At 45.4% G+C, this 14088-nt stretch overlaps 1 protein-coding gene across 1 annotated transcript; it reads left to right on the top strand.

The window, feature by feature from the left end:
• The first annotated feature begins 7554 nt into the window (after positions 1-7554).
• On the top strand, positions 7555-13788 carry LOC136454217 (uncharacterized). The gene is made up of 13 exons (XM_066454721.1): positions 7555-7865; positions 8182-8309; positions 8419-8588; positions 8711-8773; positions 8906-8990; positions 9417-9484; positions 9922-10023; positions 10759-10848; positions 11143-11217; positions 11303-11335; positions 11561-11635; positions 13193-13249; positions 13371-13788. The coding sequence occupies exons 1-13, from the start codon at positions 7555-7557 to the stop codon at positions 13476-13478; spliced, it is 1365 nt and encodes a 454-aa protein (XP_066310818.1). The 3' UTR covers positions 13479-13788.
• Positions 13789-14088: the final 300 nt, after the last annotated feature.

Genomic DNA, 14088 nt, shown 5'->3' with positions numbered 1-14088 from the left:
TTTCCTCGACTATTGATGATGGCTGTTTTGCCTGATCTCGTTGGTGAAAATCCCAACAGATCCAAAAACGCTGTGTCCGCCATCACAGGGGCACAAGCTCCCTAGGAAAGAGCGGTTATAGCCGTCCTGGCCTCCTGGGCAATTTTTTTGGTGTACCGGTGTTTGTCATAATAGGCAACTCCTCGCTTGCTCTTGGCCAAACTAAAGAAAAGGACGATCAAGCGCGCGCCTCCAGGGAAAGGGCCGAAGGGCCAGGAGGACGCCCCGGCGGCGACGGCGCTGCACCGTATCTGCCGCAGGGCGGCAGGCGTCATGATACGATGCTGCACCGTACTGCACCGGGGCGGGCTACAGGGACACAACGCTGGTTCCGCACTCGCAGTCGCAGGGCTGGTTGGTGACAAGGGTGCGTTTGCGAGGGTGGCCCAGGCCGGCCTTGCGCTCGTGGGCTGCAGGCTCCCATGTTTGCGGCCTTGGCCCACGAGCGAGCTCGGCTCCCAGGAGTCAAATACGCCGCCGCCGCCTGGCCCTGGAGAAACGCCGCTAGGGTTCGTTTCTGGCGAGCTCGGCTGCGCGCGGCGCTCGCGGGCGATTTGGGGTGGCGGCGGGGTGGCTCGCGCGGGAAGGTGAAACTTCCGCACGCGCTTGCCGCCGTGCGGGAAGGCAAATCCGCCTGCATATAAGTGTGGCCGCTCCCCCTGCCTCTCCTTCTTCCTCTCCTCGCTCTGGTCACCTTCCACCTCCCTCCTGAGAGACCGACAGTGAGCTCGTGTGCGTGGTGGCGGCGGCGACCTCCGGCGTACTTTGCCTCCGTTCCGCGCCTTGGGTGTTCTTCGCCGCGTTCCTGCTCCGGCTGCTGCTGGTACTCGGTGGCGTGTTGGTGTTCCTCCTCTTCTCCGTCCCCGTCTGCTTCGACTTTAGATCGATCTGCTTCCTCTACTTCCAGATCTGCCTCCTCTCCGGTTCTACGACCCCGAACCCAAGGTGAAATGGACCACCCCTCCCCCCCCCATCTTGTGTTTTCCCTTGGATGCGACATGTATTAGGGTTTGGTAGCTGATGATGTTTTTTATTTTTTGGTACCTGATGCTGATGCTGCTTTGGTTCTGTTATGGTTTGGTACCTGATAAGCTACGGTTTGTTACTATTTTATGAGATGTGGTCGATGATGTGGTCCTTTTTGTGCACTGGGAGGCATCAATACATGATGCAGCCGTGCTATTTCCTTATTCATTCATTTCATGAGCATGTTGATGCCTAGCAGGGTCTGATGATCTGTATCCCTGTTTCAATTTTACATGGTTGTAGATGGATCCCTCGTTGAGCCATGAGATGCTGTGTAGGCAAGTCGCTGCTTTGACTATTGTTATGGTTTCCTTTGTATCCACTAGGCTAAAAAGAAAAAACCCTTAACCTAATACACCCCAGCCTGACCCTGCAGCACTTGCACTTATTAGAGATGTAAATGAGCAGCACAGACTGAGGACAATGCACATGATTTACCACTCCACTGATACAGAGTGTATATCCATGATTAGGATGAAGAGAGCTCCTTTTTTGAGTTAGTCAAAACGTTTAGACCTCCACATGCACCAAAATGTAGGACCATCCTAAAGATGCTGAGTACCTAAACACCCCTATTAGGTTCTACACTGAGATGGAAGGCCATATTTGACAATGCTTTAGCCACTGGTAGGTTTGCACTTAGGTCTGGGGAAGCCTTAGGGCAGAACCAGGCTGACAGTGCTGCTGCTAAGGTTGATGGTCCTCCATTGACCCCCCTCACTGGTGATAAAGCTCCCACTGCACCTGCAGAGGGTAGCAAGGCCACAGAAGTGCCCTGCTCAGGTATTGGTGGGAAGAGGAAGAGAGGGAATTTATCTGAGGAGGAGATACTCATGTTGACCAACATGTCTGATGCTATCAACAATGTGGCTAATGCTCTTAGAGAGACTGGACCTGCCCATGTTGATGCCAATCTGTACCTTGCTGTGATGGAGATGCCTGGCTTCTCTGAGGAGGCCCTTATTGTTGCCTACACCTTTGAAAGGTCCTAATATGGCTAGAGGGGGGGGGGTGAATAACATATTTAAAAATCTACAAATCAACTAGAGCAATTTGATTAGTATGATAAATAGCGTAATGCAAATTTGCTCTAGCTCTACAAGGGTTGCAAGCCACCTATCCAACAATTCTAGTTGCAATGATTACTTAGTCACATAAACTTGCTATGTAATTACTCACTAAGAGCTCTCAACCTTGCTACTCTAAAGAGCTCAACTAGATGAATGTAAATAATAAAGCAAGCTCTCAATTCTAATTACACTAAAGAGCTTGTATCAACTAGTTTGCAAGAATGTAAATAAGTGAGTAGAGTGATTATACCGATGTGTAGGGGATGAACCAATCACAAGATGAATATATAGCCAATCATCGGGAGAATGCCAAAGAAGAGAGATAATCGATTTTCTCCCGAGGTTCACGTGCTTGCCAACACGCTACGTCCCCGTTGTGTCGACCAACACTTGGTGGTTCGGCGGCTAAGAGGTGTTTCACAAACCTCGTCCACACGATAGGACAGCGCAAGAACCGACCCACAAGTGAGGTAACTCAATGACACGAGCAATTTACTAGAGTTACCTTTCGGTGCTTCACCGGGGAAGGTACAACTCCCCTCACAATCACCGGAGACGGCCATGAACAACACCAACTTGTGCCAATCCTCCACCGTTGCACCGAGCCGTCTAGGTGGTGGCAACCACCAAGAGTAATAAGCGAAATCCACAGCGCAATACGAATACCAAGTGCCTCTAGATGCAATCACTCAAGCAATGCACTTGGATTCTCTCCCAATCTCACAAAGATGATGAATCAATGATGGAGATGAGTGGGAGGACTTTGGCTAAGCTCACAAGGTTGCTATGTCAATGAAAATGTGCAAGAGTTGTCTCTTGAGCCGGCCATGGGGCTATAAATAGAGCCCCCATCAAATAGAGCCGTTATACCCCTTCACTAGGCAAATCGCGCTCTGACCGGACGCTCCGGTCATACTGACCGGACCCTGAACTCAGCGTCCGGTCCACTGATTCATGCCACGTGTCACTAGCTTCAAACGCTATTCGTCAGATTTCAACGGCTACGTAGTTGACCGGACGCTCCGGCTAAACTGACCGGACGTAGAATCCTCAGTGTCCGGTCGTTTCCAGTAAGCTCCCCGAGGCGTATTTCTTCGACCGGACGCGTCCGGTCCACCTTGACCAGACACAGACCAGCGTCCGGTGCAATACCCTCGGTACTGTGCAGACCCGTCAGTTTGACCGGACGCACGCTGCCAGGGTCCGGTGCTTTCAGACCCAGCGTCCGGTCAGTTGACCGACGCCAGCGTCTTCGCGATCAACTCGTTTTCACTTTTAACTTCTTCACCCTTGCTCTAATGTGCCAACCACAAGAATTTGCATCCGGCGCAATAAAAAATAGGCATTTCATTTTTCCGAAAGCGCCATCTCAATCCTACAAACACCACCTCCTTTGTAGATGTGCCAACACCACCAAGTGTATCACCTTGTGCACAAGTGTTAGCATATTTTCACAAACATTTTCAAGGGTGTTAGCACTCCACTAGATCCTAAATGCATATGCAATGAGTTAGAGCATCTAGTGGCACTTTGATAACCGCATTCCGATACGAGTTTCACTTCTCTTAATAGTACAGCTATCTATCCTAAATGTGACCACACTCACTAAGTGTCTTGATCACTAAAACAAAATGGCTCCTACATTTTATACCTTTGCCTTGAGCCTTTTGTTTTTCTCTTTCTTCTTTTCCAAGTTTAAGCATTTGACCATCACCATGCCATCACCATTGTCATGATCTTCGCCATTGCTTCATCACTTGGAGTAGTGCTACCTATCTCATAATCATCTTGATAAACTATGTTAGCACTTAGGGTTTCATCAATTAACCAAAACCAAACTAGAGCTTTCAACCTTTCTCCTGGACAACAAGGCCCAAGGCAGGGGCTTTGTGAACATGACTGATGCCCATAGGACCATTTGGCTGCAGACCTTCTTAGCCAAAAACTACTTCATGTAGCTGCACTACATGATGGTCTGCATGGATAGGAGGGGGTTAACTGTTGAGATGTATAGTTCCTCCACCCCCTCACCCACTCTCTCTTCTTTTGACTACAGCTGGGATTTTGTTTGCTGTAGAGCTTTTGTGCAGTGTAGGTTGATCTTTTGACACATAACCTTCAGTAGATGTATGCCTGGGAGGGTGGCTGACAATAGGCAACAATTTGGTGCAGGCTGTCCATGTGCAAGAACTGTTAAATGTTGTATTTTGGCCAATGATGACACAATGGATCGACGCATTAGCTGGCTACATATCATTTTGCTGCCTCTTATCTGTTTCTGTGAACTTCTTCGTTTGTTGGCTTCAAAACTTGACTAGCGGATGCTGTTGTTCTTCTTTACTGACTTTGATTATCCCATGTAGCCAGTAATGCCATGAATTGTTAAACTAGCATGTCTGAGGCCAACTATTGCATGCTAAAACTTTGATCTGTTGTTGTAACGGTTATGGAAGAGCAACCTCATTCTCCTTTCATTCATGTCCATTTCTGTTTGTTGTTATGGGCCTGGCTGACCATAGCCAAATGACAAACACTATCTTAGTGTGGCAGTTGGTGGCGGTTAGCCTCTCAGCCCGGCTGCCTCTTCGATGACAAATACAGCCTCGCCTGAGCCGGGCTCACTGGGTACACAGGCACAAACAAGACCTGTTGCACCACTTGGGGCAGGCCTGCCCAGACCTGGGCCAGTTGGGCTAGCCAGGCCGGCCAGGTACAGGGTCGCAAACGCGCCCTGGTGGCCGGAGAGGATCTTGGCGCATTGGTCTACGGTGGCTTCAACGACGGCAGGCACCAGCGCCGGGCAACATGCATGCTTCCGCAATGCGGTAGTATGGCTGACGTCGGATTCGCGTGCCTTCATCCTGCTGAATATTGTAGCTATTATTATTTATTAAATACTAGGTAAATACCCGTGTGTTGCAACAGGAAAACATAATGTCACAAGAACATATGTACGAGCGCGTGTTGTACTGTCATCACATATATCACAAAGAACTTGGTAGCAACTTAAACATAAATGTTTTTTATTCCAACAAGTTATTGACGCATGCCATATATTTGAGCATCCCAGGCACTGTAGCAGTGATAGTTTAATGCTTCTTATGCACAGACAAGGGGCTATTGAGGTGCTAATGTGCAATGGCATTAAGCCTAGCCTAGTGCTTCTAGGAACCTGACCTGAAATAAGAAATCTATGAGATGCATGTACAGACAGTAGGTCAGTGGGGCTTTCAAAACTTTTTGAAGCATCAGCAATCAAAAAAATTGTCCAATCTAATATAAGGCTCCTTCCTGTAGTAGAGGGCAGCCTGCTTGAGCCTGAATACTTCCCCTGTCCTAATCAGTTGGAACACACCAGAAGAAATACATGAAGCAAACATGACACCTACGAGATTGTGCAAAGTGATGAACACCATAAGTTTGACTGCAATCAAACCTTGAAGCACTGAAATTCATATGACAAAAGTTTGGAATAGACAGCTGAACTTTTGATTCTACTCCAAGCATGTCTTCATTCACCTTCTCTTCTGTGACATTTGGGATACTTTCCTGAAATTAACAGTTTTGACCCATTAGAGACATCAAACGATTAGGCTGAAATGACTGGAACTCTCTTCTATGTTTTAGTCTGTTGTATGTCAAACAATCATAACATTAGGCTGTGGCTGTGCAACACAATGAGAAAAAATGAATTTTTTGGCTATTAAGCCACCTGTGGGAATCTGGACATTTTTCCATAAGCATCAGGCTTAAAAATGTCCAACACTCAGGCATGCCGGTCTGCATTGGAAAAAGTTTGTCGACATCTCATAAGCACTCCTTCAATTCATCCCCTCCGTTGAAAACCGCTGCAGCACTGCCATCCAATGTGCATGGCTTGTGCTACTACTTGCTCGGGTTCTATGCAGAGTGGTGATGGAACACCAGGACTCCAACAACACGATTACAGTTCATGTTTTTTTCTATAAAAAAAAATCTGATTTCAAGTCCACAAGCAGTGCCTAGCTGAAGTCCAATTACTCTATGTTCTTAAACACCTGAACCTCATCAAACTTATCTGCTGGATTCAGAAACAGGTAAGCACAGGTTGGTGCTTCACTAAATAAGTAAATCTACAAGAAATGCAGGGGGGAAAAACATATGAATTGAGTTGATAGCCAATGCAATATGAAACTAAGCGATTGAATATTCTAAAAATCTCTACTACTGTTGAAACCAGGATGGTTCTAGCATGTCAATATCAGACTCCTAATTAAGTAGGGGTCTAGTATGTCAATATCAGACCCCTAAGCATTATTTTTGTCTACTCAGAGAACTGATCCAGATTAAGAAAACAAGCAACTAACTCTCACAGCATAAAGGCACATGGTAACCAGCTGCTCTGACCCTATACATAACTCAAAACTATATTGGCTAGGGATCAAAGAAAGTGCAGAATAGCATCTATTTTCAATTGTAATAAAGAAAAAAATAGAGATAGCAGTAGAATCTGTTTTCAGTTTTGCTTGAGAACAAGTAGCATCTGTTTTCAGTTTTGCTTGGGAACAAGTACCATCTGCATTCTCAAACATCTAAATTGCTCATGAAGCTAAGCAAATAATAAAGCAGCCACTACTTAATCATGGTCCACTGAATGCTTATATTGGTTCAAAGAAGTCTCAGATTGAAAAGACCAGTGTTTCACCAATGAAAAAAAAACATCATATCCTTTGAGATTCAGATATGAGATGAGCTATGAAATATACCTGAAACAGAGCCTTGATAACGGAACCAAAAGTAGTGGATGTGGTTTGCCTTATCACCACTAAGAGAAGATGTTCTTGACAAATTGATCAATCTGCAGTAAAAAAATCAGTAAAATTCCATCTGTAACGAAACAATTCAGTGGTTGTTTGTTAGATGCAAACTATCGAGGTATTTGTCCTATTCCTGAGCTCACTAATATAAGCTTGTTTTTATTCATTATTTTTAGAGTCCATTGAGCAGTTTATAACTGCATTAGATTCATGGTTCTTGTAAATCCTAGAGGACGTGGAAGGAGGATGTAGTCCTTAGCAATCCAACTATTAATTCTATCATGTTATCACTTTCCACTTTGAAATGTTCAGAGGCATATTGCAACCATTAAACAAACCATTTGTATAGCACAAACAAAGGCTCGGAATGCAAGCAGACACAAACGATTCATCAACAGTCAGACTGGCAGCAGCAACCAATGACATAAAACAAACAGGTGGTGGGCATGTAAACAGAGGCTTACCTGCCTGGGCGTCAAGCCTCGATGAAGCGACGTCCTTCCGCATGGACGCAACATGATCGGGCTGTCTCTGTTCGCCTTCGCGTCGTGCCGTCCTTTGATCAGGCGAGATTAGGAACGACTTCCTTCATCATTGGCTGGAACGATGATGAAACACATACGATGGAGATCCAGAAGATTACTCATGGAACAACATCTGTAGCAGCCGCTACGGCCTACGGTGACGCCTCGCGCTCCTGCGGATGCGGATTAGAGTGCGCGACGCCTATGCTGACCAGAAGACGCGACCACAACGTGGATCGGCCTGATGGACATGAATACCTGATGATCTACGTGGGGCGGGGCAAGGACAACAGAGCTCCGTCATCGGGCCTTCTCCTTCTCGGCACGGCGTTGCGGCGGCGGCGCGGGCGAGGGCGGACGCGGTGCGCGACGACGGCGAGGGCGGAGAACGGCGGCGCGTCGCGTTTCAGGTTTGCCTTCTGCCGATGGCGTCGCGATGGGAAAGGATGCCGCGGATCTTTGTACGTGATTGGAGGCTGCTTCCTTACGTGATTGGATTGGAAGAGGAGATCGCGTGATTGGAGAAGGAGATAGCGCACACCGGGGGAAGCGAGTGGGGAGGAAATCATGCGTGCGCCGGGGAAGCGAGTGGGCTACCGAGCATCGCACGTGGCCGGGAAAAATCATCACACCCGGTTTTTCACACGCCGGGTGATCTGGGCGCGAGCTTAGAGAGGTAGAGATAAGGAGGCTTCGTGTCCCTATTGGATTTATGGTTGGACACAGTTATAACCGTGACCGCTCGCCTAAGCCAGGGTTTATTATAGTTCGCTCCTCCCCCGCCACGCCGCCTAAGCTCCTGTCCGCCGCCGCGGTGGGCACGCAGCCAGATATAGCACACGCCGCCTCCGCAGGCACGCAGTACAATGGCCGCCCATACTCCGTTGCGCACTTGCCCGTCGATCGATCTGCTGCTACCCCATGATTTACTAGATCGAGCTAGCTAGCTCTTCCGGTGCTTAGAACCCGCACTCGGCCGTTGCGCACGGCCCACACGCGCGTGCCTTTGTTTTTTTTTTTCTCCAATTCTCCTCTTTTTTCTCATCTACCATCGGATCGATCGTGCAGGTGCTGTCGGCGGCCCCATCGCTGCTCGCAGCGGCAAACTCGGCGAGCTCCTCCGCGATCTTCAGGTGCGTTGCGCGGCGCACCGCTCCGATCGATCTACGATCTACACCCTGCGGCGTGTTTGCATTGTGCTTTCAGCTCTGAATTCTGATCCGCGTTTGATTTCCTGATGATGCTGTCTTCGCAGGAGTCTCTTCGCGAGAAGGGGGCAGGATTGGAATCGGCCGCCGTCAACGACGACACTAACATAGTACGTCATGCGTGCATCGTGCATCGCGCAACGCCCTGCTTCTGCTTGTATATGAAGACGCATGCGTGTACCTTGTGCTAGCATAATTAATGTAGCACGCTGTTTTTGTGGCTCCCAATCTGTTTTATTCAGGTGGCTAAAGCACTTGCTAAATTGACCAATGAGGTTCATCACATCGCGACAAGACCTATTATTCAAGTGGATACAAGAAACGGAGGTCTGTCACCTCTCAACTACGTACTGCTCTTGAATCTGTTTGTTCTGCTAGCTGTCTGGTTCCTGTCTTACCATTACATACCATCCAATCCTGTCTTAATTAACATGCATTGGCTCGTCATGCATGCATATTATCCTTTACTAAACCCTAAACCGTCATATTGCATGGAGACAAACTGAAAATCTCTTTTATTTGTTCTTCTCCGCTACTGCTATATGACAACTAAGTGTTGAAATTCCGCTACTTTGCGTATCACTATCTGTTTCTGCTAGAATATATATGGTACCAAACAAACATGTGTTAAAGTAAGCCTGCAAATAGAATGTTCTTTCAGATCTTTATGTGTAAAATTCGGTATCTTTTATTTGGACTGTTGTGTCAACATGATTAAAGCCCTCCTTAAGTAATAATTTTACCTCTTTGCAGCTGGATCAGCTTTGATAGTACCTGCTGCTGCTGTAGGGACAGTCGGCTACTGTTACATGTGGTGGAAAGTAAGTCCCAATTGATGTTAATTTTTTTTTTCATTCATCAGTGATATAATCCCATTGTATTTAAGTAAATCAGCATGTTCTGAACACCCATGCTTTCAGACACTCAATACCGATTACTCTTCTTTTAGAAATAAAATAAAAACTGGAAATTGGCTTTTGCCTTCTTCTTCCAAGTTGCAGTATCTATGCGTGTGACTACAGTCAAGTGGCCTGCTTTCGGGCCACTGTGATCTAATTCTGAAGTCCTACCCTTTTTGTTGAACTATATAAAGTCTACTACAATCCCAAAACCTATAGCTAGATGTCATAGACAAATAAAAACGCTAAAAAATTGTGTTAGGCCATTTGCTATTTACTTGAGCTTATCCTGTTCTGATTGTCTACAAGCATTGAAAAGGGCTTGTTTGATTAACTGTAATCTCTCCGTTGCCTTGCAGGGAATTTCCTTCTCTAGCTTGATGTATGTCACTAAACGCAATATGGCTAATGCTGTTGCAAGCATGACTAAGCATCTGGAACAAGTGCAGAGCTCTCTTGCTGTAAGTACTACCAGCATCCCTTTCCTAGCGAAGTCATTATCTCATTTTCCTTTATTATCCAGAATGAATGAACATTATTTGTATTATATTCTAGACAGCAGTACCACAACTTGTACTCACTATTACTGTCAAATGGATGATAACATATTCCTCTCTGAAATAGATAATGATACTCTTCATGCTCATATTTAGGTTACTATTTTTTTTCTTGAATGCGTAGGACAGTTGTGGCTCATTGCATTAAGGAAGAACAATGTTTAATTACAAAGCACCCAAAGCAAAAAATTAAAAATTAAATTCTTAAATAGACCATGTGCCACTGAAAAAAATCATGAACAACAAACAACAGAGCAACTCAAGGACCGCAGATGGAGGCCTAACTATGTCTAATAAACTTAGGTGTTGAACCGACAACTATGTCTAGTAAATTAGGTGGATGCTGAATGACAATTTAACTGAAGTATTATGTCAACAAATAAAAATTGTAATATTCTTTTGAACTAACTTTGGAGATTTGTAGTCCTCATTTGTAAACAAGCCTTAATCTCATTGTTTATTCAAAAATAGCTGTATGATTAGATATTTTCATCAACCCTATGGTTGAAGCATAGGATTCAAATGGGTCTCCAACACGGATTTCAAAATGCTGCCCTGTTTGAATGCATACCAATTTTCTTAAGTAGCTTGTGGGATTTTCAAATGATCTAAGTGTATTAAATGCCACAACTTGTGCAGGCTGCTAAAAAGCACTTATCACAGCGCATTCAGCACATGGATGATAAATTGGAACAGCAGAAGGAGATTTCGGTGCAAATAAGAGATCAGGTACTTTGAAATTCAGCATCTTTTGCTTGAAAGAGAACCCCGGATGTTTTTATGTTCATTCAAACAGAAAGAACAGATTTCGAAACGTATGTACAACTGTGAAGCTAGTTTCCATGAGTTATTTACAGTGACCTACACTACACTGTCAAAACCTTACAGTGAACTGAAATGTTAATATGTTATTTTTGCATAATTCGTTGATTATACAAACTCAGCTGCAAATACGAATGAGCTAGACGATGGAGTCTTTAGTGTATTGTGTATAATCTCATATATCCGCTTTTCTTCATTCAGGTTACTGGTGCAAAGTTGAAAATCAAGAACATTGGATCAGACATGGATAACATAAAAAATATGGTTATGGGCCTGGTGAGCTTATATTGAACTTGCATTTGCTTCATACTGGTTTTATAGTTTTTCCAGTTGTCTTAGCATAAATTTATCTGTTGTGCAGGATGAGAAGATGGATTCAATTGAAGCAAAACAGGTAAACTTTATCCTTATCGGAGCAGTATTGGCATAATATTGAATTTCTCGAGTTGAACACTCAGCAATTTTAGTGTCAAGCTTTTGTGTTTTGGATCAGATTCAATTTCTCATACAGTAGTGGAAGTAGAGGATTCCATTGTCTTTCCTCCTCAATGCATGATACAAACTAAGTGCAGTAAACTACTGTCTTCTTCCATGATGACTAACAATATCTTATCAACAGAATTATTCATGTGTGGCGGTGGATTATCTCTGCCAATTCATAGAAAAAAGGGTTGACAAGCTACCGGAACAGCTGGTGAGTGTGCCCATTTTTGGTGCCAGCATTTTTTAGTCTTCACGTCATGTTTCCTACATTATTATTGTATAAATCTTATAGGTATATACTTTGATAGTAAGTATGGTACACTATTTATTTCTTGTTTCTTGGTAAACGACTATTATGGCCAATATAAAAAGCTCATTGTGCTGGTAAATTTTTACTGTACATGGAAGTGCACATAGTAAAACAAATTGAGATAGAATAAGAATAAGAAGAATTTCATGTATATTTCGTTTACAGTGCATTGCACTACCTAATCCCAATTGAACTAAAACATGATTTCAATATATCTAGCTCCTTTTTTTCATACCGAAGCCCCCTTGTTTCGTCTCCATGACAAACCCAAATGCCAAATTGTCAAAAAGAAAGCAAGGAGAAGAAATTTGTTGTTGATATTTTTGAGTGATAGGATTCTTAGATCAAGGGATCGTCTTCTCTAAGACAGGCGGAAGCAGGCTGCAGCTCACTGTGTTCAGCGATGCAGACATGGCGGGGGACATCGATGGACGACGGAGCACCTTTGGCGTGCTCGTCTTCCTTGGGTCAGCTCCAATTTCATGGCTGTCGCTGAAACAGAAGGTGGTGGCGCTGTCTACGTGCGAGACAGAGTACGTAGCAGCGGCCACAGTGGCGTGCCAAGTTGTGTGGCTGCGCCGGCTGCTTGGGCGAGCTAACCGGTGCGGAAGCTCACCCACCAGCACTGATGGTGGATAACCAGCCCGTCATCGCCCTCGCAAAGAATCCGGTTCTCCACGACCGGAGAAAACACATCGACGTGAAGTTCCACTTCCTCAGGGACTGTGTCGATGGAGGGCAGATCGTCATCGAGTTCGTCGAAACTGGTCGGCAACTCGCGGACGTCCTCACCAAGCCGCTCGGCCGTCTTTGACTCACGAAGCTGAAAAAGATGATCGACATGTAGGGGGTTCAAGGGTAGCAGAAGGATTAGGGAAATAATTGTTAGATAATCTTCTGCATCTCTTGTGTGAATGCACAACAGGTGAAGGTGGCGTCATAAAGGGCTCCCTGCTGTTGCACTGTAGCAGCTACAGGGGGCAAGCACCGAATGGCTCACCTGCCACACTGTAGCCACAGCAGGGTCAGACGCCAAAGTCAGCCCTGCTATCACATCTGTAGCAGCACGACAGCTGTACTAGGACTAGATGAATAGAGTTGTATATATAGTTTGCCACTGCAACTTAGTAAAAAGAGTTTAGATTTGCCATCTTCTATACAGGGCTCCGGCCAACGCTGGTGCTTGTACTGTGTGTGTGCTCTGCTCTCCCTCTCTTTTTCTACCTCTAGCCATAGTGTGTAGTCGGACAACGTCTGTCGTGCTCGACCGTAGTCGGCAAGACTGATGAGTGGTCGACTCACCTGAACCGATGATCTTGTGGGCCAACAAGGATCCCTGGATCATGAGCAATGCATTCTAACTTCCAAGTGGTGGTCATTATTTGCCTCAATAGCATTGCTGGTATGCAAAGGCCATTTTCGTCTGATTCTCTTCTCTTTTTTTTTTCTTTTTCCCAGGAAGGATTGCAACAAACAGTAAAGCGCATCGGATACAAGAGCTCAGAGTTGCCACCGGTTAGTTCCGTCACTTCGTTTCTTCTTAGTTGAACTGTTTCATTGAAATGGCCGACGTAATTATAGAAGGAACCACTTCATTTTGCTGGAGGCTGACGTGGAAATCTTTATTTTTCGACAGGGGCTGGGGGGGTTCGGGCAACTGCTGTCCACCGAATCAGCGAACCCTTGCAGTAGAAGAATGCTTCGATCAGCAGGCCTGAACTCGGCACGTCTGATTCTGCCTTGACCGTGAGAGAGATCAAGGCCAGCAATGATGCATTTGCCGACGCCTTGTGAAATTTTGTACAAGGAAGCACCTTGATTTAGGGAGGCTGGTAGATTATCTGTGACTGTTTTTAGGTGTAAGATTAGATGGCATGTTCCGTCTTTCTAATTCTGGATCACTGGCTTATTTTGCCGCTTTGGCCAGTTTGAACTGCGGATAGTTGAATCTCGGATTCCAGTTTTGATCTATTTTCGTCACGCGTGTTTGATCTTTCCAAGTTCAAACGATGATGTGTTTATGTTTCCATATTTAAATTTCAAAACACCTGCTTGTACTATTTCCTAATTTTAAGGGTTTGTTTGCCACACGCCTAAAAATTTTGGTTCAGCAAGACTGTCTTCAACAATGAGAACCCAAACACAACACACATTCTCTGGTTTGGGTTATGCACAGGAAAAAGGGTCCGCACCCAAAATTTAGTTTCTCCAGCAGCCAACGCAAATCACTCCCGCATCATCTCCAGTACACCGGTAAAAATTTCTCCTTCTCTCATCTCTCTCTCCTTGTCACTTCTCTTCCCCTCCCTCCCTCTTTCTCCCTGAAAGCATCTAGGCCCCTAGTTGGATTTCAG

This window comes from Miscanthus floridulus, chromosome 5, assembly GCF_019320115.1.
Source record: "Miscanthus floridulus cultivar M001 chromosome 5, ASM1932011v1, whole genome shotgun sequence".
NCBI lineage: Eukaryota > Viridiplantae > Streptophyta > Magnoliopsida > Poales > Poaceae > Miscanthus > Miscanthus floridulus.
Note: the sequence above shows the minus strand (reverse complement) of the source record. Positions and strands in the feature narration are given on the sequence as shown.

Excerpts from the sequence above, each read along its gene's own strand:
- LOC136454217 (XM_066454721.1), top strand. The coding sequence starts at position 7,555 with ATGGAGATCCAGAAGATTACTCATGGAACAACATCTGTAGCAGCCGCT. Across the intron at positions 8,310-8,418 it reads AGCACACGCCGCCTCCGCAG|AACCCGCACTCGGCCGTTGC; the intron begins GCACGCAGTACA and ends TCCGGTGCTTAG. Across the intron at positions 13,250-13,370 it reads AGAGCTCAGAGTTGCCACCG|GGGCTGGGGGGGTTCGGGCA; the intron begins GTTAGTTCCGTC and ends ATTTTTCGACAG.